The sequence below is a fragment of the Alligator mississippiensis genome, chromosome 5, assembly GCF_030867095.1.
Source record: "Alligator mississippiensis isolate rAllMis1 chromosome 5, rAllMis1, whole genome shotgun sequence".
In the NCBI taxonomy this organism is placed as follows: Eukaryota; Metazoa; Chordata; order Crocodylia; family Alligatoridae; genus Alligator; species Alligator mississippiensis.
This window is the reverse complement of record NC_081828.1, coordinates 100,551,017-100,575,504: the sequence shown is the minus strand read 5'-3', so window position 1 is coordinate 100,575,504 and position 24,488 is coordinate 100,551,017. Positions and strand designations below refer to the sequence as shown.

The 24,488-nt window shown below is 43.0% G+C and overlaps 1 protein-coding gene across 2 annotated transcripts in view; it reads left to right on the top strand.

Moving 5' to 3' along the window:
- RETREG1 (reticulophagy regulator 1) overlaps nt 1–24,488 on the top strand; it is a 122,670-nt gene that overhangs the window by 89,008 nt on the left and 9,174 nt on the right. For both annotated transcript variants that reach the window (XM_019488635.2, XM_014606303.3), the window contains 4 exons: nt 14,773–14,899; nt 16,577–16,661; nt 18,444–18,581; nt 24,353–24,417. In XM_019488635.2, coding sequence (XP_019344180.1) covers nt 14,773–14,899; nt 16,577–16,661; nt 18,444–18,581; nt 24,353–24,417 — 415 coding nt within the window. The remainder of the gene's footprint in view (nt 1–14,772; nt 14,900–16,576; nt 16,662–18,443; nt 18,582–24,352; nt 24,418–24,488) is intronic.

Here is a 24,488-nt window from a genome sequence, read left to right as displayed (position 1 = left end):
AGTTTACACCCGTTATTCCTAGTCACTCCCTGGGACACCCTAGTAAACAGCGCTTCCCCTATTCCCCGTTGACCTCCCCTAATAAATTTATAGGCAACCACAAGATCTCCCCTCAGCCATCTCTTGTGAAGGCTGAAGAGATTCAGCTCTCTCAACCTCCCCCTGTAGCGTCTATCACGAAGGCCACTAATCATGCAAGTGGCCCTCCTCTGGACCCTCTCCAGATTCCCCGCGTCCCTCTTGAAGTGTGGCGCTCAAAACTGGACACAGTACTCCAACTGCGGCCTGACCAGTGCCGCATAGAGGGAGAGCATCACCTCCTTTGATCTGTTAATCATGCACCTGCTAATGCACGACAAGGTGCAGTTGGCCTTGTTACACTGCCAGCTCATGTTCATCATGGAGTCAGTTATGACTCCAAGATCCCTCTCTGCCTCCGAGCTGCTGAGAAGGACACTCCCCAACCTATAGGTGTGCTGGGGGTTCCTCCTTCCCAGGTGGAGTACCTTGCATTTATCTTTATTAAATTGCATCCTATTTCTCTCTGCCCATTGATCTAACCTGTCCAGGTCAGCCTGAATCTACTCCCTGCCCTCCGGTGTACTAACTTTTCCCATAACTTGGTATCATCAGCAAGCTTGGAGAGGTGCTTTCCACGCCCTCATCCAAATCGCTGATGAAGATATTAAATAGTATCGGTCCGAGGACCGAACCCTGTGGGACCCCACTGCCTACCTCCCTCCAGGCCAAGAAGGAACCATCCACCACCACTCCCTGGGTGCGGTCCCTAAACCAGTTGACCACCCACCTGACCGTGTAGGCGTCCACTCCACAGGCTGCTAGCTTCCCAATGAGGATAGGGTGCGAAACTGTGTCGAAGGCCTTCCTAAAGTCCAGGAAGATGACATCAGCCTCGGCTCCTGCATCCAGGCAGTGTGTGACCTGGTCATAGAAGGCTACAAGGTTTGTCAGGCAGGATCTACCTGTGACAAACCCGTGCTGGTTTCCCTTCAGCATCATTTCCCCTGTCGGGCCTGCACAAATGTGTTCTTTGATTATTTTCTCTAGCATTTTCCCAGGAATAGAGGTAAGACTGACTGGTCTAAAGTTACCCGGCTCATCCCTTCTCCCTTTCTTCAAAATGGGCACCACATTGGCCCTTCTCCAGTCCTCAGGGACCTGGCCGGAGCACCATGAGTGCTCGAACAGCTGTGCCAGCGACTCAGCTATGACACTGGCCAATTCTTTCAGCAGCTGTGGATGGAGGTCATCTGGGCCTGCTGACTTGTACCCATCCAGCTCCTCCAGGAGCTCCTTAACTATTTCAGAACTAACCGTAGGCGGACTGGTGCCATGAGGACATCCGTCAATGATTGAGGTGGGGGAATTGGCTCGGTCAGTACATAGAAATACTGAAGTGAAGAACTCATTGAAGAGCTCTGCTTTTTTCCCCACGTCAACCACCAGCTGTCCTGATTTGTTCTGCAGGGGCCCTGTGTTGCTCTGAGCTTTCCTTTTGCCCACTATATACCTGAAGAAGGACTTTTTATTGTCCTTGATTGTTGAAGCCAGCCTGAGCTCAAGCCCTGCCTTGGCCTGTATAACTGATTCCCTGCAATAGCGCACCAGGGAGATATATTCCTCCTTGGTGGCTGCTCCCTGCTTCCATTGCCTATACATCTCTTTCTTTGCCCCCAGACTCTCCTGGAGTTCCCTGTTCAGCCAAGGGGGCTTTTTTGCCCCCTTACCTCCCTTCCTACATAGTGGGATAGACTCCTTTTGAGCCCCAAGGATCACTCCCTTGAGATACCTCCAACCCTCCCGGACCCCCATATGCTCTATGTTCTTCAGTTGCATCCCCTCACTAACTAGCCTTCTAAGCTTGCTAAAGTTGGCCCTTCTGAAGTCCAACACCTTAGCCCCACTAGTTACTTTACCCACCCTTCGCTGGACAGTGAATTTGACCAAGTGATGGTCACTATCTCCCAGGCTACCATGAACTCGCATGTTCCCCACAAGATCGTCCCCTGTTGATTAGACCAGGTCAAGCAAGGCGCTACCCCTGGTGGGACTAGACACCACCTGGGTTAGGTGGAGGTCCTGCACACAGTGTAAGAACCTCCATGAGCGGCTTGTTTTGGCTGTCTGCTCCTCCCAGCAGATATCTGGATAGTTTAGATCTCCCATGACCACCGCCTCCCTCGCCTGTGTGGCGTCTGCTAGCTGCCCGGAGAATACATTGTCTAGCTCTTGATCCTGATGAGGAGGCCTGTAATAGACCCCCACAACCAAGTCCTTTTCTCTGACCCCACCTGGATCCTGACCCACAATGCCTCGGTGTTGCCCTCCTCCACCCCCACCCCTGCCTTAATGGTGGAAGACGTATACTGCTCCTTAACATAAAGTGCTACTCCCCCCACCTTTTCCCCCGCTCTGCCACACCTATACCCCTCAATGCCCACCACCCAGTCGTGTGTAGAATCCCACCATGTTTCGGTTAGTCTGACTAGGTCATACTGGGTGCTTAGCAAGCAAGAGTGTGAGCTCCTCTTGCTTGTTCCCCATACTCCTGGCGTTTGTATAAAGACATTTTAGTCCCCCAAAGGGGGCTCTTGGTGCCCCTGTGCCTTGATGGCATGTGTTCCCTTTATTACTTACCTGGTGCGATCTGGCGTCTTGTTTGTGGTTTACCAACCCTGGGCTCTCTTTGACCACCAGTTCCCCAACCCCCGTTAGTGTTCACAGATATGAAATATTGATTTATAACAGATATGTTCGTACAGCTTAATTTTTCTACTGTGTTTCATAGTTTCAAAGTTTGTAGGGTTGGAAGGGACCTGAGGAGATCATCTAGTCCAACCACCTGCCATGGCAGGAAAGAGTGCTGGGGTCAAACGACCCTGGCCAGATGTTCATCCAGCCTCCTTTTAAAGACCCCCAGGGTAGCAGCCAGCACCACTTCTTTCGGAAGTTGGTTCCAGGTCCTAGCCGCCCTGACAGTGAAATAGCGTTTCCTAATGTATAGCCTGAAACTACCCTCCGCTAGCTTGTGTCCGTTGTTTCTTGTAACTCCCGGGATTGCACGGGGGAACAGGGACTCTCCCAATGCCTGCTGGTCCCCCTTGACTAGTTTGTAGACTGCCACTAGATCCCCCCTCAGCCTTCTCTTTTGGAGGCTGAACAGGTTCAGGTCCCTCAGCCTCTCCTCGTAGGGCCTGCCCTGCTGACTCCTGATCGTGCGAGTGGCCCTCCTTTGGACCCTCTCCATATTGGCCACATCCCTCCTGAAGTGCGACGCCCAGAACTGGACGCAGTACTCCAGCTGCGGCCTGACCAGTGTCACATAGAGGGGGAGGATCACCTCCTTGGACCTGCTTGAGATGCATCTGTGGATGCACGACAAGGTACGGTTGGCCTTCCTGACCGCGTCCCCACACTGTCGGCCCAAGTTCATTGTGACATCAATGATGACTCCAAGATTCTTTTCTGTCTCAACACTGGCAAGAAGGGAGTTCCCCAGCCTGTAGGTATGCCGCTGGTTCTTCCTCCCCAGGTGCATTACCCTGCACTTGTCAGTGTTGAACCCCATCCTGTTCTCTTCGGCCCACCCCTGTAACCTGTCTAAATCCGCTTGCAGCCTGTTCCTTTCTACTAGCATACCCACTTCACCCCACATCTTAGTGTCATCTGCAAACTTGAACAGGGTGCTTTCTACCCCCTCGCCCAAGTCACTAATGTAGATGTTGAATAGTGCGGGCCCGAGGACCGAGCCCTGGGGAACCCCACTGCCCACATCCCTCCAGGTCAAATAAGACCCGTCCACCACCACCCTCTGGGTGCGGCCCTCCAGCCAGTTACTGACCCATCTGACCGTGTAGGCATCAACACCACTGTCTCCTACTTTCTTACTGAGAATGGGGTGAGAGCCCGTGTTGAAGGCCTTCCTGAAGTCCAGAAAGACTATATCCACTGCGACACCTGCATCCAAGGACTTGGTGACCTGGTCATAGAAGGCCACCAGGTTGGTTTGACAAGACCTGCCCCTAATGAACCCATGCTGGTTGCCCCTGAGCATAACCTCCCCTGCTGGCCCTTCCTGGACATGTGCCAGGATTATTCTTTCGAAAAGCTTCCCCAGGACCGAGGTAAGACTCACAGGCCTATAGTTTCCTGGGTCCTCCTTCCTCCCTTTTTTGAAGATGGGGACCACATTGGCCCTTTTCCAGTCCTCTGGCACATCGCCCGAGTGCCATGAATGCTTGTAGTTCTAGCCTATGTTCTAGGAATATAAAATTAAAACAGAGTTGTTCTTTTACAGAAAAGTTTGGGATTTTTGTTTTTTACTTATCATCAGGTATATACAGTCAGGTGACATCTAAATTTTTATGGAACACATTTAAATGTATCAACACATTAGCATTAGTACAATATCCAAAGCTAATCTTGTTATCTTCATGACTGCATATCTGTAAAAACATAGTTTAATGAGATTTTCAAATGTGTTTGACTCTGTAAAGCTTTTGAATTAACAGAATTGCCACCATGAAATTTTTACTATCAAGTTCTGTTTTATGTCAGTCAAAGTTTTGGAGAGGTGCACTTTCTAGAATATGTTTCGGTCATGCTTTGCAAACTTACTGTCATTTTTTCAAGGTTTTTGCTTACTGCTAGTAGCCAATGGGATATGTCTTTTGGCATTTGAGTCATCTAGTTGTGTTATTTTATACAAATCTGTAAAGTTCCTAAATGGAAGTCCTAAGTAACAGCTAAAAAGTAACTTCTCTGATCTTCATTTAAATTGAGAAAGATCAACTGACTACAGAGATTACAAAAATAGGCAGGTTGATTATGCTTTGATTTCTGTATCTATAGGAATTTAACTTTTAATTCTTCTATCTTGACCAGTAGGTCCTGAATGGCATCTTCAGGTCTATAAAGCCTGCAGAAGTTTGTGCTTATGGTTGTTAGGAAATCAGAAAAGCTTTAAGCTGTATAATTACAAACGCTTTCCTTATGTGCTTATAATTGTCCAGTTGCTACATCATGTTCTACTTTGTCATGGCTGTAATTTTGAGTGGTATGCCTGTGTGTATGTATGAAAACGTGTACACGTGATTTAAAAGATCCAGCACAACGTGGTGAGAGGTTTAAATCAGTAACATGAGACTAAGTGACCTTTCTAAGAAAAATGTAATGGGGCATTGCTTGGGCAGATGTCTACATACAAACTGAGAACATGAAACCATTCATCATTTTCAGAGAACATAATGCCACTGAATCTCCTGGCTAAAATTTGTGACCGTGATAGGTCAAAGCATCTGTTTTTTACAGTTGTTAAGTGACAGCTTGTGCATTTGTTCAGTTTTAGAAATGATGTAGCAGTTTGCCACAAGGATGAGGAAAAGATCAAAAAATAAAAGCCAAAGTTCAAAAACAATTATTTGGTTAGACTTTTGTTTTGTTTTGTGTTTTTAAAGGCTTGTATCACATACAAATGAATAACCTTTCTTCTACGGATACTAACATGAGAGGAATCATATCAATACAAGTTTTCTCCTTTATATACAGATATAACTATAATAGTCATTTCTGTCTGAATCTTACAGAGTACCGAGCTGTCTAGTCCCTGCTCAGTAAAGCACTTAAACACATGCTTAATTTTAAGCGCTAAGCACTTATACTGAAGTTGAATCGGACTTGGCACACAGGTAAGTTAAACATGAGTGTGTTTTGCTGAACCAGGTACTCAGCAATATAGGCCACCCCAAGAACATCTTGCCTTTCCCTCTGCTTTCTTCAGTGGCTTCAAATAGAATGGAGTATAAGGAACCTTAAGGTTCAAGGTTTCCCTCTTTGCCTTAAGGCAGGGGTAAGCAATGTTTTTGGCCAGAGTGTTGAAAAAACCTCAATGACTACCTTGTAAGGTGCTAGAGTGCATGCCAAAAAAACAAAACCGGGATGGGGGTACATGGCAGGACGCGCTGCATATTAATATAGTTAGTAATCATAAATGTTGATTTTTTTTTACAGTAAGTACCAGGTTTTCTAAATAATTATAGACCTGGTGACAATAAATAAAACTTCATATACTACCTTTGTTCTTGTGTATTCTTTTTTGTTGAAAAAGAAGAGAAAAAAGAGAGAGAGGAAAAGAGAAAAAGAAAATGAGGAGAGAAAGAAAATGAGAGAAGGAAAGAGAAAACGAGAAGACAAGGAAAAAGAGAAAAGGAAAGGAGAGAGAAAAAGGTAAAGAAAGGATAGAGAAAAAGAAGAGAGAAAAGAGAGAAAGAGGAGAGAGACAAAGAAATAGAAGAGAGAAAGAGGGCATGTCCCTCTCCACCCATATCTCCCACGGCTACTGGGTGTGGCTTGGGCCCACTGGTTCAGGGCAGCGTCTGGCAGAGGGAGGCAGCGACACCCCAGCAGCAGCCACTAGGGCGCTCAGGCCATCCCAATGGTCCCAGAGTGCAGGGAGCCTGGGCCCAGTGCTGAGAAGGAGAGCCCAGTCAGGGCTCAGGCAGATAAATGCCACGTCCCACCCGGGCAGGGACAGCACCAGGGCACCAAGTGCTGGGGCCAGGCACTCAGGGCAGGGTCCGGGTGACACAGGGAGAAGCAGGCGCGGGGGCAGGCTGACCTAGCTGGGCTGACCTAGCAAGCTGACCTAGCTGGGCCCTAGGGAAGACAGCAGCTGGAGGAGAGCGGGGATCAGGTGGGAGGCAGGGGCTGCCCTGGGTCTCTGCAAACTCAGGCTGTGGCAGGGAGGTGAGGGCGCCCAGCGGCACGCGAGGTGTGGACTGGCCCAGCCCACATAGCTCTTCATGGATGGGCTGCAGCTGCTCTGCCCACAAGGCGACACCGCCTGGCCAGGGCAGGATGCCAGACTCAGGGGGCTCCCGGCTCGGCTTCCCTTGCATGTTTGTTCCACTCATGCTGTGCCTGAGCCACCCCTGGTGCAAGGGCCCAGCTGCAGGAGCCCCCAGGTCTGGGAAGCACAGCCACAGGCAGTGCTCAGTGCTGAGCCAGGCTAGGGACTCCAGTACAGAGGCCCCTGCAGTGCCTGCCTGGGCCCTGGTCTTGCCCCCCACAGCTCCCTTCCAGGGGCCTGGCCAGGGTAGAGGTCGCAGCCTGGGGACAGGGGATGGGGTCAGCAGAACACAAACAGTGTCCCTTCCTGTGTTCTCCTGACTCCACTCCCCGTGCCTGCCGCAGCGCTAGGACCTGTGGATGCCCTGGAGAGCCCAGAGCATCAACTTAAAAAATATACATTTTTTTAAACAATTTCCTTGCACACCACCTGGTGTGCCGAGGAAAATGTCTCCACATGCCACTAATTGGCACATGTGCTGGGGGTTGCCTATCCCTTCCTTAGATGAACACCGCACTGGATCAGTGCACGTCTTGGGCATAATGGAATTTCCTATCATAAGGGTAAAGGGTCACCTGTGAAAAGGCTAAGGTTTCTTAAGGACTGGTCCCAGGCAAATAAGTTTTCATACAGTGAAAGATTATCACAAACTTCATTGCTTGAAGCTCAACCACAGGCTTTCAATTCAAAAACAGTTTTGACACTTGTTTTGCAAAAATGCCAGTAACTTTTATTTTGTTTCAATCTGGAACAAAAGCACATTTCAAGACATTCAAAATGGTTGTGAATTTAATGATCATTCTCCAGTGAGTGACCCCTAATAACAAATAATGTTATATGTTGAAGTGGCCAACATTAATAAATAGCAATATTATGCAACATAATGCTTAAAGAAAATTAATTGCGATGGGTATTTGCATTAAAATACATATAAATGTTCTACCTTGTAATCCTCCTGCTCTCAACAGTTTGTTCTGTAGGCCCATAAAGCCTACCAGGGGTATCTCAATTGGCTGGTTGCTTTTTGCTTGATAACAAAGGAAATAGGGAAAAGAGAGGCAGATGCTCTTTTGCAGAAGAATACAGGAAGAAGCACTCATGACAAGCAAAAGAGATCTTTTCCACTGAGATACTCCTAAGTATCCTCTGCTTACTAGAATCTTATGCTGAGACCCTAAAAAGTTGAGTAGTTATGAAAATCTTTAATTGCTTGAATGTTTAAGGTTTTCTACCTGCATTCTGTAAAAATAATTAAGACAGTCTATAAAAGATAAAGGATGTTATCGAACTTTTTTAGAACCACCGAACAGTTGAAATTCATTACCGTTGCAATTTAAAACTAAACTAAACTTGAGCAGTAACCAATCAAATTAAATGGTGTCATTCACTTCTCTCCTACACACTCTGATAAATTATTTCACTTGCGTTCGTGCTTTGCTGCTCAGTCTAAGCCTGAATGATATCCTGTTTGAAGGCAACTAAAGCATAATTGTACTGAACCTTGTTTTTCATTAATTTTATCAAATGTTTTCCAGGTGTTCTTATAGAAAGACCTTTGAATGTATGGAGTACTTTGTAATTATTTAGGCTTCATAACACACCAGTGAGGAATGTACAGTACATTCTTTTTCTGTCCTTTATGTAAATTGGTAAAGTGAAGCACACAGAGGTTGCTCGCAGTTGTGTAACATGTCTTTTGCAGGTTCAGAAATGTAATGAATGAGTTTGCATTGGGCCATGCTTGTCCACTGATATTTTTTCTATTTAACATAGAACATATAGGCCTGTGCAAAGCAAAAAGTATTCACTTCAGATTTGGAGGGACAGTGATTCGATTTGACTCAGCCGAATCTGAAGATATTTGGCGCTGAATCTTATTTGGCCATAGAGTATACAGGTAGGCAGGAGCAGCTGGGGGAGCAGCTGGATGAGCCTTGGATTGAGCTGGCAGCCCCAGGAGAAACCACTGCTCATCTGTCTGCTCCCCCCGCTAGGGTGAGGCAGGCCATGCTGGCAGCCCCAAGAGAAGTTGCAGGGGGTGCAGGGAATGATCGGGGGGATCGAAACGGGAACTGGGGACTCAAATAGGGAGCTGGGGAGAAGCCCCTGTTCATTCCCCCAGCTCCCCAGTCATTCCTCCTAGCCTCTGCGGCTTCTCCCGGGGCTGCGGCTCAACCTGTGGCTCGTCCGGCTGCGCCCTCCCCGGGGCGAGGCAGGCAGTGCTGGCAGCCCCAGGAGAAGCCACAGGGGCTGGGGGCAGTGATCAGGGAGCTGAAGGGAATGATTGGGAGCTGGAGGGAATGATTGGGAGCTGGGGGGTCGAACTGGGAACTGGGGGGAAGCCCCTGTGTGTTCCCCCAGTTCCCCCAGCTCCCTGATCATTCCCCCCAGTCCCTGTGGCTTCTCCCGGGGCTTCTCCCAGCACTGCCTGCCTCACCCTGGTCAGCCGGACGAGCCAAAGCTTCTCCTGGGGCTGCTGGCTCAAGTCGGGGCTCATCTGGCTGCTCCCTCTGCTGCTTCCACCGGCACTGCCTAGTGCCTGCCTGTACAGTCTATGGCCGAATCTCTCTGAATCAATTCAGAGGCTTCTGATTTGATTCAGAGTTGAAGATTTGTGGGCCAAATCTTGTCCAAATTGAATCAGCTACCGAAGCTTCACACAGCCCTAATATGCTACATTTTAGAAATTAAATATAATATCAAGATTAAAATGAAAAGATGAGGCTCTGTATGCATAAAGAGTATACAAATAATCTGCATCTAAAACAAGAAGGACTGAAAAGGGTATGTTGTTGCAGTTTGAAAATCTGTACTATTGTAACTTTAGTGTTTAGTGGGATGATGTTCCAGGTATATTAGGAACCTGCATGGACATACAAAGCCATAGTTGGGAGAAGGAAACAGTAACAAGAGACAATTTGAAAGCCAAGAGAGACATGAGAACTAAGAATTCTTTGGGAAATAAGATGATTCATGTTTTTAAAGGTGAATTTAAGAAGACTGAATTTGAGAGTATGAGACAGGAAGTCACTTAATGGACCTAACGGGTTGATAAGACTATAACATCCGTAAAAGAAATGTAGTTGTATTTGAGAGGAACTGCGAGGAGCCAAGGTGGAACAATGGGAGGCTGGAGAGCAGCATGTTTTATGGTTTTGTGTTGTATTCTGTGGAAATAACTGGCAATGCAATTAAGAAGGCTAAACCCATATTGCCAAACTACACAATATGCTTGCTTTATTTTCTCTTTTAACGTTAATAATATTCCATTTCTTTTTCACCGTTTTTGAATCCCTAAAGTTTTGCATGCTCTGCAGTAACTGACGAAATCGATTTACATTGAAAAAGAATGGGACTAAAGTTCATAAAATGTTTTTATAATATAGGTTACTGGTATAATTTTAGTTCTCTGTACTAGCATAAGAAACCCACTTTCTTAAAGTAGACATTAGACTGATAGCTTCAGACAAGAGATGGAGATAGCGGCTCAGTTCGCAAACTGGTAGCTCTTTTGGGTGGGTGGCATTGTACATACATTTCATAAACCTTTAGTTATCACCATGAGGAAATAACGTGGTAATGGCATTTCTCTTTGGTAGAAGACAGCATCTCTTCCATAGAATTAGTTGTACACATATAGGTAGTTACCCACCCTCTTCATTTACCCAGACTAGTTCACTTCTCCTACTTCTGAACTAAGTTCATTTTCAAAACCAAATGTTCCAAGTCGCTTTAATTTACATAAACACTTAGCTACATTACTAGGTTTGTGTATTAATCATGGGAAGCATCAAAGACTAATTAGATTTTGCCTCAAACGCTAGCAATTATCAGTATGTGGAGAAGAAAAGAAAGGGTTTAGGTCTACAGGGCCATATTAGTGATGGTAATGTTGACACTCGGTGGAACTGTATTATTATGATTATAGTTATATGTAGACTTTTAAGGCCAGAATGAACCATTGTGATCTTGTATTCTGGTCACACATATAAGATAAGCCACAGACACCCCCCCCTCCCCCCCCCCAGTAATTCCTATATTAAAGCCAGTTATTTATTTGTAGTATTTGGACTTTTCCACTTGAGAAATTGTAATTCAATTACTCAATTCAATAACTACAAAGAAATGTAGGTGTCCAAGTAACTATTTTTGCAGATTCCAGAAAATATTACAGCAAAATATTGTGTACTAACTAACTAGGATTAGCTTTCTTTTAGTGTTATTAGAATTTAGATTACTAAGAGATTATGATTACAATTAATCATACTACAGAACACAACTGGAAAAAAAGGGTTTTTTTAAATATACATTGAATCTACAAATGCCCACAGAGATGATGAAGCCAAAAAAGGAAATGGTTTCAGATAATTAAATAATCAAGTGTAGTACACATGTCAGTTGTACCTTTGGACTGGGTGTCATAACTTCCTTAGTGTACAAAGTTCAGGTCAGCTATATTAGTAAAGCACTGACAAATTCAGTTAAAGGTTTCCAGAGGCTATTCCACATGTTTATGATGCAGCTGCTGTGTCTGTAGCAGTTAACATAGACACCTTGTAATATGCTGAATTTTACATATCTTACAAAGGTAACTTAGCCTCTTAGTTATAATATTTTGAACTGATAACTCTCAGATTAATTATTTCATATTAATTGTGATTTTTTTCATAAGAAATTGAAAATCTGATAGTGTGTGGGGATAGTCACACTTAACTATATCAACAAAATTAAATAAAAAAAACAACTATATCAACAAAATTAAATAAAATAATAAACTAGTTCATGCTATTAAAATATCTGTACAGTGGCTATTAATACTATACTTGTTTTTCTTTCCATCATGATTTATATTTCTCATATGTTTGCTTCAGTAAAAATCACCTTGCAGTTACTATTTATAAGGACTCCTGAAATGGATTCCAAAGCTCGTTATAATTTAGTTTTATTACACTACCATCTAGTGGTGCAGTTGATATGTAGGAACTGAATACAAATTGTAGACAAAAGTAAGGTTTCTGTACTCATAAAAAATATTAAATGCCCTCAGAAGTTAACTCAGACTTTTGCCAGTAATTTGTCTGAGCAATTTCAGGTTTGAATAAAATACATGTACAAAATAATAATAGTTTTGAACACATTTTGAATACATTTATAAAGCAGATTCCAAAAAATCAGCCAAGGAAGATTGGAAGTTTGTCTTATTGGTCTGTTATTTTATTGACTAGACTTGATGAAAAAGGAGGAGGGAAACATACCTCACAGATTGTTCAGTGTCACATGCAGAATAACAGTTGTCTGTTTGGACTTTTTCAAAGGACCACTTGCACAGCAATGAGTGTTAGTCATAAAATTATAACCATGTGATTAAAGAAAAACTGTCAATTTGAATGGCAGGTTTGATTAAAATATGTGCCTACCAGAGTGACAGTAGTGCTCCAGACTTTTGTGACTGAAGGACTCTAGCAAAAAAAACCCGTCCATTTTGTACACATGGTAAATAGTTAACATCTTCGGTAAGGCACTACTGGAGTGGCAATCAGCATGTCCCCCCAACCACTGCTTAAATTATTTTGTGATCCATAGTTATCAGTTCATAATTATTGTTTTTATTTTATAATCTAATGCAGTAAAAATATTTTGTCCTCTGATAATGGTACTTAGGCTGTACACAGACATTCAGTTGCTGCTGTCAGAGTTGCTGCTCTCACAGTAGAAACCATGAGTCTACGGATGTTCGGGATGTCAGCAAAAATGGCCATTCCAGAAGAAAGAAAAACCCAGGAACAACCAGGGTTAAATCGCTCTTGGGAATGTTTCTGTATACTTATCTTCTGAGAGAAGCTGCAGAACAGTCCTCCAGAATCCCAGTGTGCTTTGTTCCAAGCTCTCTCCCCTTACCATGGGTCCAGGGAGAAAGTCTGTCTTTGGACTGGACTTCAGTGTTCCAGCTGAGCAGGAAGCTGCTTCACAAGCTCACATTATGCTACAGTCTGGATCAGCTAATCAGGGCCACCCCATGCACTGCTGTTATCTTATGCCAGGCAGATTGGGGACCTGCAGAGCATGCTGAGATATGTATACAGGGGGCTGGTTGAGCAGTGGCTTGGCATTCAAACGTCAGTTCAGGGGTCTCCAGATAAATTTTTCAGGCAGGAAAGCAAAACCAGGAGAATTCTTCCAGATAAACATCTTTTGAACATGTGTATTCAGCCTTTGTCTCCTGTTATCATAGAATATTTCTTCATTTGATCAAGACTGTTTGTCACCCTTTCAGTCATTTGGCCCCTTAATAATCTTCTGTACTGTACTTTATTAGTAGGTTATATCTGCTGCCAAAGATTATGTGAGGTAAGACATACTGTATGTAAGTAATCGCCTCTCTGTCAATTCAATATCAACATGTAGTCCTATTCCACCAAGAGAAACGTTTCAAGAGCAAGTCCTTCTAGGAAAAATTAACATCTTAAGTTACAAAGTTCAGAGCAATTATATGCTATTGCAGTTTTTCAAATAAGTAGCCCAATAAAATTAAACTATAAACTTTATATTTTCATCCATTTAATTGTCTCTTAGGGCTGCATACGTGAAATTGTTGCTCTCTCTAGAAAGCTCTACTTAGATGTCAATGCAAGTACACTTCTCGGCCTCTTGAAGGCTGAGATCTAGTGTGAGCTTCCGACATTAAAGCACTACAGCTTTCATCCTGTAAACTCTGGCAGTAAACCAGACAGTAAAGGAGAACATTTTTCCCTACAAAAGGATACAGGAGGGAGTTTGTAGTGCATGACCATGACAACTACTTGCATTTTCAGCTCACATATTGCATATGAACTGATATAGGTTAGAGAAGTTGGAGAGCATGAACTATGTTGTGCACCTACACTCTTGTATTTAGTCGTGAATGGGCTCCACATCTGTGCTACTGCAGTGTCTTGTGAGATGCAACTGCTGTATAGCACCTAGTAGTGAATCAGTGTCATTCTTAATGTTATGGTTTCTTGGTTGTGTTATTTAGTAAAATGTCTTTATAACATTGGTACTTAATACTATTTTCAAAAAACAGCTGCTTGTTCAAAAGGTAATACATGGCATCACTGATATAACACATTGCATTCAGGTGCAATGACTTAGCGTTCCCATTCCAGTCAGGACTAGCTTTGATAAACTGAACATCCTCATTCCAGCAGGGAACAGGTGTTTCAGGGATTTGGCATTCAATTCCATTTCCTGCTGTGCCTCTGATAACCTGTGTAATAACTTAACATCTCCGTGTCTAAGTTTTCTGTAGAACAGGTATAGTAAAATACCTATAGTACTTTACAGGGATATAAATAAAATAAATTAAAGGTTGGTGTGGATGTAGATGGAAATCTCAAGGTTTCAACAGGTGGTTATCTTCTATAAAAGGGTAGAAAAATAATCTATTTTAAAATGTCAGATTTGCAAAAATAATTAAAAAATCAAAGAATAAATGAATGCAAATATTATAGAATAGGTGAAGTTTATAAATTTGAAGTTATCCATATGCCATGTTGTGAAAAAGACCCTGATAATGATTTATTTAAAATTAAACACCTGTAAGTCAAGTTTGATATTTGATTTCTTATGTAATTTTGGTCAGGGCTAGCTTTGAAGTTAAAGCTCTCCATTGGTGCAGCATGAATAAGTAATAATTCCTAGTGTGATTGTTTACATAAGCAAAAAGTTCATATTTTAGTGCACTAAGTCTTAGGATATTTTGGAGACATCCACTCACATACCTGCTTTATGTTTGTTTAACAATGTATATAATGCATTGATTCACAATATGGGGGATACTGCTCTAATCTAGAATACCTGAAGCTTATTGAAACAGAAAGCTTTGGTTTTTAACTTCTTACAAAAGGCTTTTTTTTCCTTTCCAGTTGGGAAGTTGTCAGTTCCAAATCGGACTACAGACCCCGAATAAATCAATGTATTGCTGAAGCACTGATGAATTTGTTTATATTTCTTGAAGAGATGTCACACTTCAAAGAGCAGAATCCTGGCAAGGTAAGTTCAGTAAATAAGATGAGTGATTTTATCCTGTTTTTATGAGAATCGGATGTATGTCTCACATACATGTCTTTGCAAACAACGATAAGCAAATGTTCCTATGGTCTCTTCTTCAAAATAAAAGTACCATGCTAGATTCTGTCTGTAACATCTTCTTGGACAGACAAAAGCTACGTCATGGGAAGATTTACAGCAGCAAGCCGCCTCCTCTTTTAATTCCTGGGCTCTCAACCCACTTTTACAACACCAGAATTGGGACTGGGACTATACACTATGTTGGAGTTCCCAGTAAAGGTGAAATCTGCTTCCTGTAGTAGACAGATTCATTCATTTACTGTTTTTAAAAATAGGAAAAATCTGTACCATTTCTAAGTGTATATAGGTATTTTCAGACTAATTGTGATTGAACTCAGAAATCATCACAGAAATATTATTTAAATACCATGGGCTATAAGGAGATCTTATCTGTTCTATAGACTATATTATTCTTCTGTTTATAAGTGTAGAGCAGGGGTGTCCAAAATATGGCCCACGGGCCGAATCTGGCCCACCAGGGTATTCTATCCAGCCTGCAAGGCCCCTAAAAAATTTAGAAAATGAATATTTATCTGCTCCTGGCTGCCTGTCAAAGATGACAGGAACCAGGGGCAGTAGAACCCAGGGGGAGCTGACAGCAGTACACAGCAGCCCAGCCCCGCCGCACCCCCAGCAATTTCCCTGCCTTCTTGCTTCCACACTGCTCCAGCACCACATGGCTCCTGGCTGCATTGCCAGACCTAGGAGTATGGGGCCACACTGGTACGTGCGCGCGTGCATGTGTGTGTGTATGTGTTCATAGGGTGAGTCCCACACACACACACAACCATACACATGCACCTACACCCCCCCTTGCATTGCCATACACACAGACACACACACCCCCTTAACATACCCCAGTCACCCTCCCTCCCACAAACCCCATACCACCCACACCCCACATATCCACACACATACCCACATGCTCCCTCACTCCACCCCCACCCTTGTCCATCCCCCACAGACACACCCACACCTCCCCCACACCCCACATACCTACAGCTCCCCACAAACCTATACCCATGCCTGCCACCCCCCTCCACAAAATACAAGAGTAAGACTTCATTTTATGCTATTATAGCTTAAAATATCACCTCTATGTATACTGCACAAACATGTAAATTTTCAAAAATGTAATTTTGTACTTGAAATGTACTTTCAAAAAAGTATTTAAAAAAAGTTTTGAAATCAAATTAATGAATGTTGCAGATCAGGGGTTCTCAACCTTTTTTAAAGAGGTGTGCCCCTTCTGTGGGTACCCCTTCCGCACTGTACTTCCAGGGACAGGGAGAGGGGGGAGAATGGCAAAGGTGAGGGGTTAGGGGGTGGGACTTCCAGTCACAAGATGGCGACCTGGGGGTGGGGCACCTGTCACCCCCCTCCACAATATACAAGAGTAAAACTTGATTTTAAGCTATTATATATCATCACCTCTACATACACTGCACAAATGCATGTAAATCAGGGCAAAAATATTTTTTGAAATCAAATGTAATTAATAGCGTTGCCTCTCTAGAGAATTGTTTCTATTGCACTGTTGTCAATATTGTCAGGGGATTATGGATTCTGATCATCATTTCCAATGTGTTCTGTTGCCAGTTTTGCCTTCTAGTCTGCAGTGTATGCACATTTTTCACCGTCTTGGGAAGTTATGTTCCTGGAGTTGTACTGTCCTACTTTCTGTGTAAGTATAGTCTTTTCACCCATGTCTTGTGTGTGGTATGTTTGTAATGCAGTCTCACATACTGTGGGATGAATAGTGCAGTATATGGCTCTTGATCAATGATGTGCTTTATCTGGTTTCAGTTTACAAGTTTTTCAGCTTGTCAGCTAAAGTTGTAGCACAACACAGTTCAGCTGCATCATATCTAACACCAACCATAATAAAAAAGTTTGGTTGTTAGTAAAAAGTTTGCAGATAATCTATTAAAAAAAAAAATCTTTTGTTGGCAACCCCACTTGACTGCAGGAATGGTTTTAGACTCTGGTGCCCCCACTTCAGCAATCCCCTATTTATCCCAACATGCTGATGCCCCCAACAGTACCCCATACTATCCTGCCACGTACCCCCAGCCTTACCACTGCTGGTCCTGGCCCCTGCCTCCCCTCCCTCTCTCTCTCTACCTGTCCTGGCACAGACCCTTGAAAGCAGGAGCTCAGCAGTGTTACAGGCAGGTAATGGAACATCACAGGAGCAACAGCTCTTGGCAGCAGGGGGAGAGATGAGGCATGTGTGGGAGGCTATGGAGGCGTCTGTGGGCTACAAAACCGTCTGAGAATGCTCCCTATAGGATGCTGGTGGTGCTGCTGAATTCTGTCTGTCCAGTGCTTTACCTCCCACATTTTTATGCCCAGGGATCTTCAGTCAAGCTTCTGGTTGCTTTGTTTTTGGTTTGTTTGGTTTTTCTTTTACAGTCAGCTCCAATTTTTTTTACAGACAGGCATTTTTAACCTTGTTTTTCACAGACTATCTATAAATTTATGGTCAGTTGGCAACCCTAACTATGACCACAAACTCCCTTGTGATTGTGTTGCTTTCTCATAGAAGCGAGTACTCTCAAAAACAGGTCAGAATGCGCTGTTCCCAATTTTTCACAGTACATTTTCCTTTCTCAGAAAGTGATGTCTTCAGATGCTGATGGTAGGTTTTGCTGGCAGACTGTCCTGTTACCATTACTACTTTCTTCAGATTTTGCTACCTGACAGCTATATTATTTGCTGTATCCAAACAAGACATTTGTACACATGTTTGTACCGCAGCACTGGGCACTTTTAAAAGCACCAGGCACTGCGGCACATGCATTTGTATAAACAGCAAAATGCGTGTCAGTGATGAGAAAATGGTGTTGGCATGCTTTTGAACTAGAACACATCAAAGGTGTTTTAGTTCAAAGTGCACCACCATTTTCTCCACACTGACATGCATTTCACCACTTATATACCTGCATGAGATGCAGTGCCATGCACGTCAACTCATGTGCGGACCAAACTCAATTAATCGAGTCTGCTCTGACACACTGTATCTCTGGCATGTTGCAGCACAAAAAAGTATGTGTATAAATGCCCGCAGTGTCCAAATACAATGGTGTATATGCTATTAGGACTTTTTATCTCAGAGAAGGAAGAGTAAGGAGTTTGCCATTGTATGGGAACTGTCCGTACAGGGATAGTCAAGGTAGTTGAGACACATGATATCATGTAACAGAGCAGGAAATAGGGATCCCAGTCTTAAAAGTAGTCTGAATAATATCAGCTAGAATCCTAATCAGGGGGCATGGTCAATTGTGCTAGACATTATAGTTGGGAACTAGATAAAGAAGCTCCTTTGATGTGGACATTTACTGTTGCTTCAGTTTTATAAAACTTACTCCTCATTTTGATTAAATCTGTTGTAGAATCTTTATTCAGTACTTCAAGTAGAGATATTTAAATACAACTTCTCTTTATATTTTCATTTTTATTGCAGTACTCTGTGCCTTTTTATGTCCTTTCTTCAAGTGCAATGAATTTGGGCAGAAAGTGTGCAGCAGAATTAAGTCAGTTCTGCTGAAACTGGATTTTGGACTTGGGGATTATATCAACCAAAAGAAAAGAGAACGATCTGGTAAGTAGCTAAAGTGGGGATTACTAGAATTTTAGCTAAAAGATAGCAACCAGGTTTAGGCTGGACTAATAGTGTATATTAGGGTCAAAATAGGGTTAAAAATTACTCATGTAAATAGAAACAAGGCAGGACTGATTTTGCTTATCATACTTGATTTTATAAGTTTGATTTTACTGGTTTGTAAATTCAGGAAACCTTCTAGTTGTGATGTATGAAACATAAGATATCTAGATTTTTTTGAACTTGGCATGTACTTCAAAGTGCATGGGTTCTATTTACATCATTATACATGTAAAAACTAGCAGTTAGATCACAATTCTGACTCAGATTTCAGGACCTGTGAATTTATTCCCTGGAAAATCATGCTGCTGTGACTGGGTCACTTAACTTTTATGCCTATATTTTTCTCATTGTGGTATATTGCCTGACTTAATTATTGATATCCTTTGGAATTAAGGACCTTACATGTGTTCATTATTTATTTTGCTATTAAAATGTTTACTAAGAGAGGAAAAACAAAAAGCTGTTACTGAAAACGAGAATATGACATGACATCCTTATTTCACATTTCTTTACCAATTTATTTAAGGCTTACAATGACTTAATGAGGGGGCATTATCTCTTTCAGAAGGACAACACAAGGGGATGAAATGTACAAAGGAACTTAAGTACCTAAAATATGACTTAGGCACCTCAGTTCAAAAAACCAATCTCTAATGCCACCAACCTGCTTAGGCACCCAGAAACTGTTACTTCTACGTTTTTACAGAAAACCTAATGAGGTACTTAAAGTTTTGCTACTGCGTATGCCCTGAGGCACTGACATCTTGCTGAGTCAAGCACTTAGATGCGTCTCCCCCAACCTGAAGTTATTTTCAGTTCACAAACTAAGTGTCCAGACATTTAAATCCTGAAGCAGTCCATCTAGTCAGTAACCACTTGACTGTATTCAGTTCAGTGCCCTGAAATAATTTAATTAAAAAATGTAGAGGGTGCCCACCTGTGTGCTTAAAAACAAGTGGTTAGGACATATGCCTCAGGAGGTGGAACACATAGGTTCAGTTGCCTCCTCACCTGGACAGAGTTAAAACTCACATCACCCACCTCCCCTCCCAGGAGAGTGCACTGACCATTAATCTAGAAGCTAGGCTGAACTGACCCTTTCCACACAGCTTGTTGAAGTTGGGTCACTGTGTAAAAAGGGTTGCAAGACTCAGAAGTTTTAGATGGGAAATTTAACAAAAGGGGAATATAAGTGTAATCCAAAGGAGAGTCCTGCATTCTTATCCCTGCTCCCAGCAGTGTTTGTATTTTATCCAAAGACTCTAATGCCATAACCATCACCTCCCTTTTTCCCCTTCTTTCTCCATGAAAGGAAAGAGTGAACCAGCCACCTGTACCCAAAGAGATGACTTGCTCGCCTAAGACTAGGCAGTTCCTTTCAAGTTGTGAATCACACTCTCCCTTCAGTATTTCTTGTTGGTTGGAATAGGTGTCACCCCCTTTCTTCCCAAACGCATCCAAATTTGAGGTAGGGGAACGTAAGTTACCGTACCTATGCCCCTTTGGAAACCTTGTCCAAAGAAATGTAGAAAACTGCTCAGGAAGGTGCACCAAGTAGTACAGAACCAGAAATAGAACCTGCAGTTGGTTACTGGAATCCAACCTCAGTATCCAAATCCACTTGTCTCTAACTAGACTAGAGAAAAGAAAAATTCACGTATTAGAATAAATACTCCAAATATTCCATAAGCATTTAAGAATTGCAGTTAGACAATCCCCACAAACTAATCAGAACTGTAATGGAAATGGGAAAGGAAATATTCTGATATAAAGAATTCCCGTCTCACTTGAGTTTCTTTCAAACGTGTAGATTACAGCAGATTCCATCAGGCTTTAGGAAATAAATCTATTTCAGGGGGAAGAAAAGTTTTATATATAAATTTTCTTACTCTTGTCCTAATTGATTTTTTCATATATATTATATTTTAAAATTAAAATCAAGAAATAAGGGACGCATAACTTGTACCTTGACCTTGCTGTGTGTACACAGGAAGTTTGAAAATAAGTAAAAATGGCATTGAACGCATCACACATTTGTCAGCTCTTATGCTGGGCTCCCGTGCTTCTTCCAGTTAACTGCTTTTAATAAGAAAATGCGGTCAAATGAAGAGACTGAAATAAAGGCATGGGAAGAGGATAAGGCAAAATGTATGTTCACTCTTTATACTGTATTTACTCAACTCTAAGATGAACCTGAATTTAAGACAGCCCCCAATAATTAGATTCTATTTATGGACAATTTATAAACTTGGTAGGTTTTTGTCATAAATTCATAGATTGTTAGGGGCTGGAAGGGACCTTGCAGATCATTGGGTCTTGCCCCTCCGCTCTAGGCAGGAAGATAACTGGGGTCAGGTGACCCCAGCAAGGTGAACCTCTAGTCTCCTCTGAAAAACCTCCAGGGTAGATGAATGCACCACCTCTGGAGGGAGTTTATTCCACAGTCTGGACACCCTGACTGTGAAGGAGTTTTTCCTGGTATTAAGCCTGAAGCGGCCTTCCAGGAGTTTGTATCCATTGGTCCTGGTCTTCCCTGGGGATGCCCTAGTGAACAGTTGTTCACCGAGCTCCTGATGCACTCCTCTGGTATAGCGGTAAGCCACTATCAAGTCCCCTCTCAACCTTTTCTTCTTTAGGCTAAAGAGGCCCAGGTCCCTCAGCCTTTCCTCGTATGGCTTGCCTTGCAAGTCCCTGATCATACAGGTGGCTCTTTTCTGGACCCTCTCAAGTTTTTCCATGTCCTTATTGAAGTGCGGTGCCCAGAACTGGACGCAGTACTCCAACTGTGGTCTCACCAGTGCTGAATACAGTGGGAGTATCACTTCCTTAGTTTTACATGAGATGCATCGGTTGATGCATGCCAGCATGTTGTTTGCTCTGCTGACCACCGCCTCACACCGACTGCTCATATTCACGCAATGGTCAATCATTACCTCTAGGTCCCTTTCAGCCGTGGTGCAAGTCCAGCTGTCACCACCGAGCCTGTATGCATGTTGAGGGCTGTTTGCCCCCAAATGGAGCACCTTACACTTGGAAGTGTTAAACTTCATCTGGTTCTGGTCTGCCCAACTCTCGAGCCTGTCCAGGTCCGCCTGTATCTGCAACATATCTTTTGACGTGACCATACTGCCTCATAACTTGGTGTCATCCGTGAACTTGGCCAGCGAGCTTTTCAGTGAAATCATCCAAATCATTGATAAAGATGTTGAAAAGCACCGGTCCAAGCATGGACCCCTGAGGGACACCACTGGCCACTATGTGCCAGAATGACACAGACCTGATCTCTGGGTCCTACCCTGTAGCCAGGTTCTCAACCACTGTACTGTCAAGCAGCTGAGCCCACAATCTTCCAGTTTTCCCACAAGGATATTGTGGGATACTAGATCAGAAACCTTTTGGAAGTCTAGGTATATAACATCTACCATGTCTCCCGTGTCCAGGTGGCAAGAGACCTGGTCGTAGAAGGAGATGCGATTGGTAAGACAAGACCTACCTGCGACAAAGCCATGCTGGCTGTTGTTCAGAATCTTACCTTCTGCGAGCGTATCGCACATAGATTCTTTAATGAGCTTTTCCAGGATTTTCCCTGGGATGGAGGTTAGGCTGATTGACCTATAGTTGCCCGGGGCCTCCCTCTTCCACTTCTTGAAGATGGGCACAGTGCAGACCCTCTTCCAATCCTCAGGGATTTTCCCCTGTGCACCACAGGGGAAATTGTTATAATTTTTCAGGTATAGAATCTAATTATCAGAGGTTTGTCTTGAATTTTTCCACCTTCCACTGCTACAACTGTGGGGTCAAGTAGCTCCCTTGCCCTTTGTCACCCCAACTTCTTTTCCCTTAGGCCCCTTCCCCCACTTCCCTTCCACCCCCCCGAGCATGTGAAAGTGAGGGGCAAATTTGAAACACAAAGGACCAAAACACACTGACCTTAAAATAAACTTACCTGTAGCAATTTGTGTATAGGCAAATTACTCTGGGTACCTGTAGACTTAGTTAATCCAGAATTGATGTATTTGACATTTTTGCAAACTGCTTTAAGCTTCAGCACAGGTACTTCATAAACACAGTTTTTAGCAGCGCTTTTGTACCTATGTATACTTAGTACTAATTATGCATATTAGTCTAAAGCCAAAACACTTATGATTTATCATATGGTTCACTAAGCTGGGCCCCAGCAGAATCAAGAGTGTTTTAAGCCATGGTGACCTCACAGCCCAGCTCTATTCAGTATGTGTGTGCACTCCAGATACCTCCCCCACAAAGGATCCAAGTTCCCCACTTGTGACTGGAACTGGGTATTCTTGTCATGGGTCCTGGGATCCTCCAGAATATTATTTGCAGGGAGGCATGGGGACACCTAGTCTGGCTCAACCTTGTGGAGGGCAGGGCCGCACCAATCGCATGCAACAGGCCAACAGGGGATGACAGAGCCTCTCATCTTACATAGATGTTTAGTGATGTTTGCCAGATATTTAAGGCTGGTGAAGAAAAAGAAATCCTTGGAAACAGGAGAGAAAGGTGCAGCTTAGCTGTGGGAGTGAAGAGAAAGTTGAAATGTATGCAGTGTAGTAGTTCACCATGAGTTGCAAAGCAGTTAACACTGAGGGGGACTGAGCAACGAACTCTATATCTTATTCACAAGCTGCACTAACCTATCCTTGTGGTAGGTTTCTGACTTACCTGGCATGGGAAACACTATGTATCTGAGTCCAGGAAGGCAGTTTTCCTTAAGCATTTCCAGGGATAGTTGTTCTTCTGGCGTGGTTTAGTATCCACCAAAGTGTTGGTCTTAAAGAATAGTGGCTATGTGCTTTATAGGTCAACTTTGAAGTTGGTTTCCATTACAGAGCACTTGCTGCTTCTGGCAGCAACAGTTTAATAATAGACAGTGTATTTAATGAGGAGGTTTTCTTGTATACAAATTTAAGATGAGGGGCTTTTCCCCCCCATGCTGACTGGGGGAAAAACTTCATCTTATATTTGAGTATGTGTAGTATATTGGGGACCAAAGAAAGAGTCTATCAGATTTGCTAGACTTCTCTCAATAGCAATTTTAAGATAGGCGAAGTGGGTATAGGAAAAAAAATAACTAGTGCTAAGAATGGTGAAAATTCTGTGAATGAAGCCTAATATATCCAGAAAATGGCAGCCTTTAAACCATAGGAAAGCAGCCTATAATAAACATTCCATTGTCTGTGTTAAATTGCTATGGTGTAGCCATCTTACCATGAGGTGGAAGGTGTAATTTTGAATAGTAGCTATTTGAATAGTTTCATTGGTAATAACCTATACTGGCAATATTGTTTCAGAGAGAAATATATGTTGTAAGAGTGCTTCCCAGAACAGCAAGCAGCAGAGGCTGTTGAAAGGAATACATTTAGCAAAGGCAGATAAGTGATCAGAGTGGCAGAGCAAAGGAATTTTGCCTTTCCAGCTATAGCAGCTACAGAAATTACTTTGATAAACATCCAGCCTCAAAATGAGCACGTTTACATCACTACACCTATTACATATATCATTCATGATGTCAATAAATTAAGCCGTTAACATTCCTGAGCTCATTTAAGGAGCTCATGCTGTTCAACAGAGGCCACAGAAAAGACTCATAAATGGATTGAGAGAACCATGTTATCCTGCAGTCAATCAGAAATGGATGTCATCAGGATAGGATGAAAAATAACAGACTACAAATTTATTTCTTTCAGAAGCAGCAAAAACAAAATCCACAGAAGATGAGAGTGAATTAGACATATCAGCTTTGTGTCCTAAGGTGATTTGTTTTCAGTCAGTTATTTCTATTTATTTTGTATTTTAAAGCATTAAGAGCATCAAGATTACTTG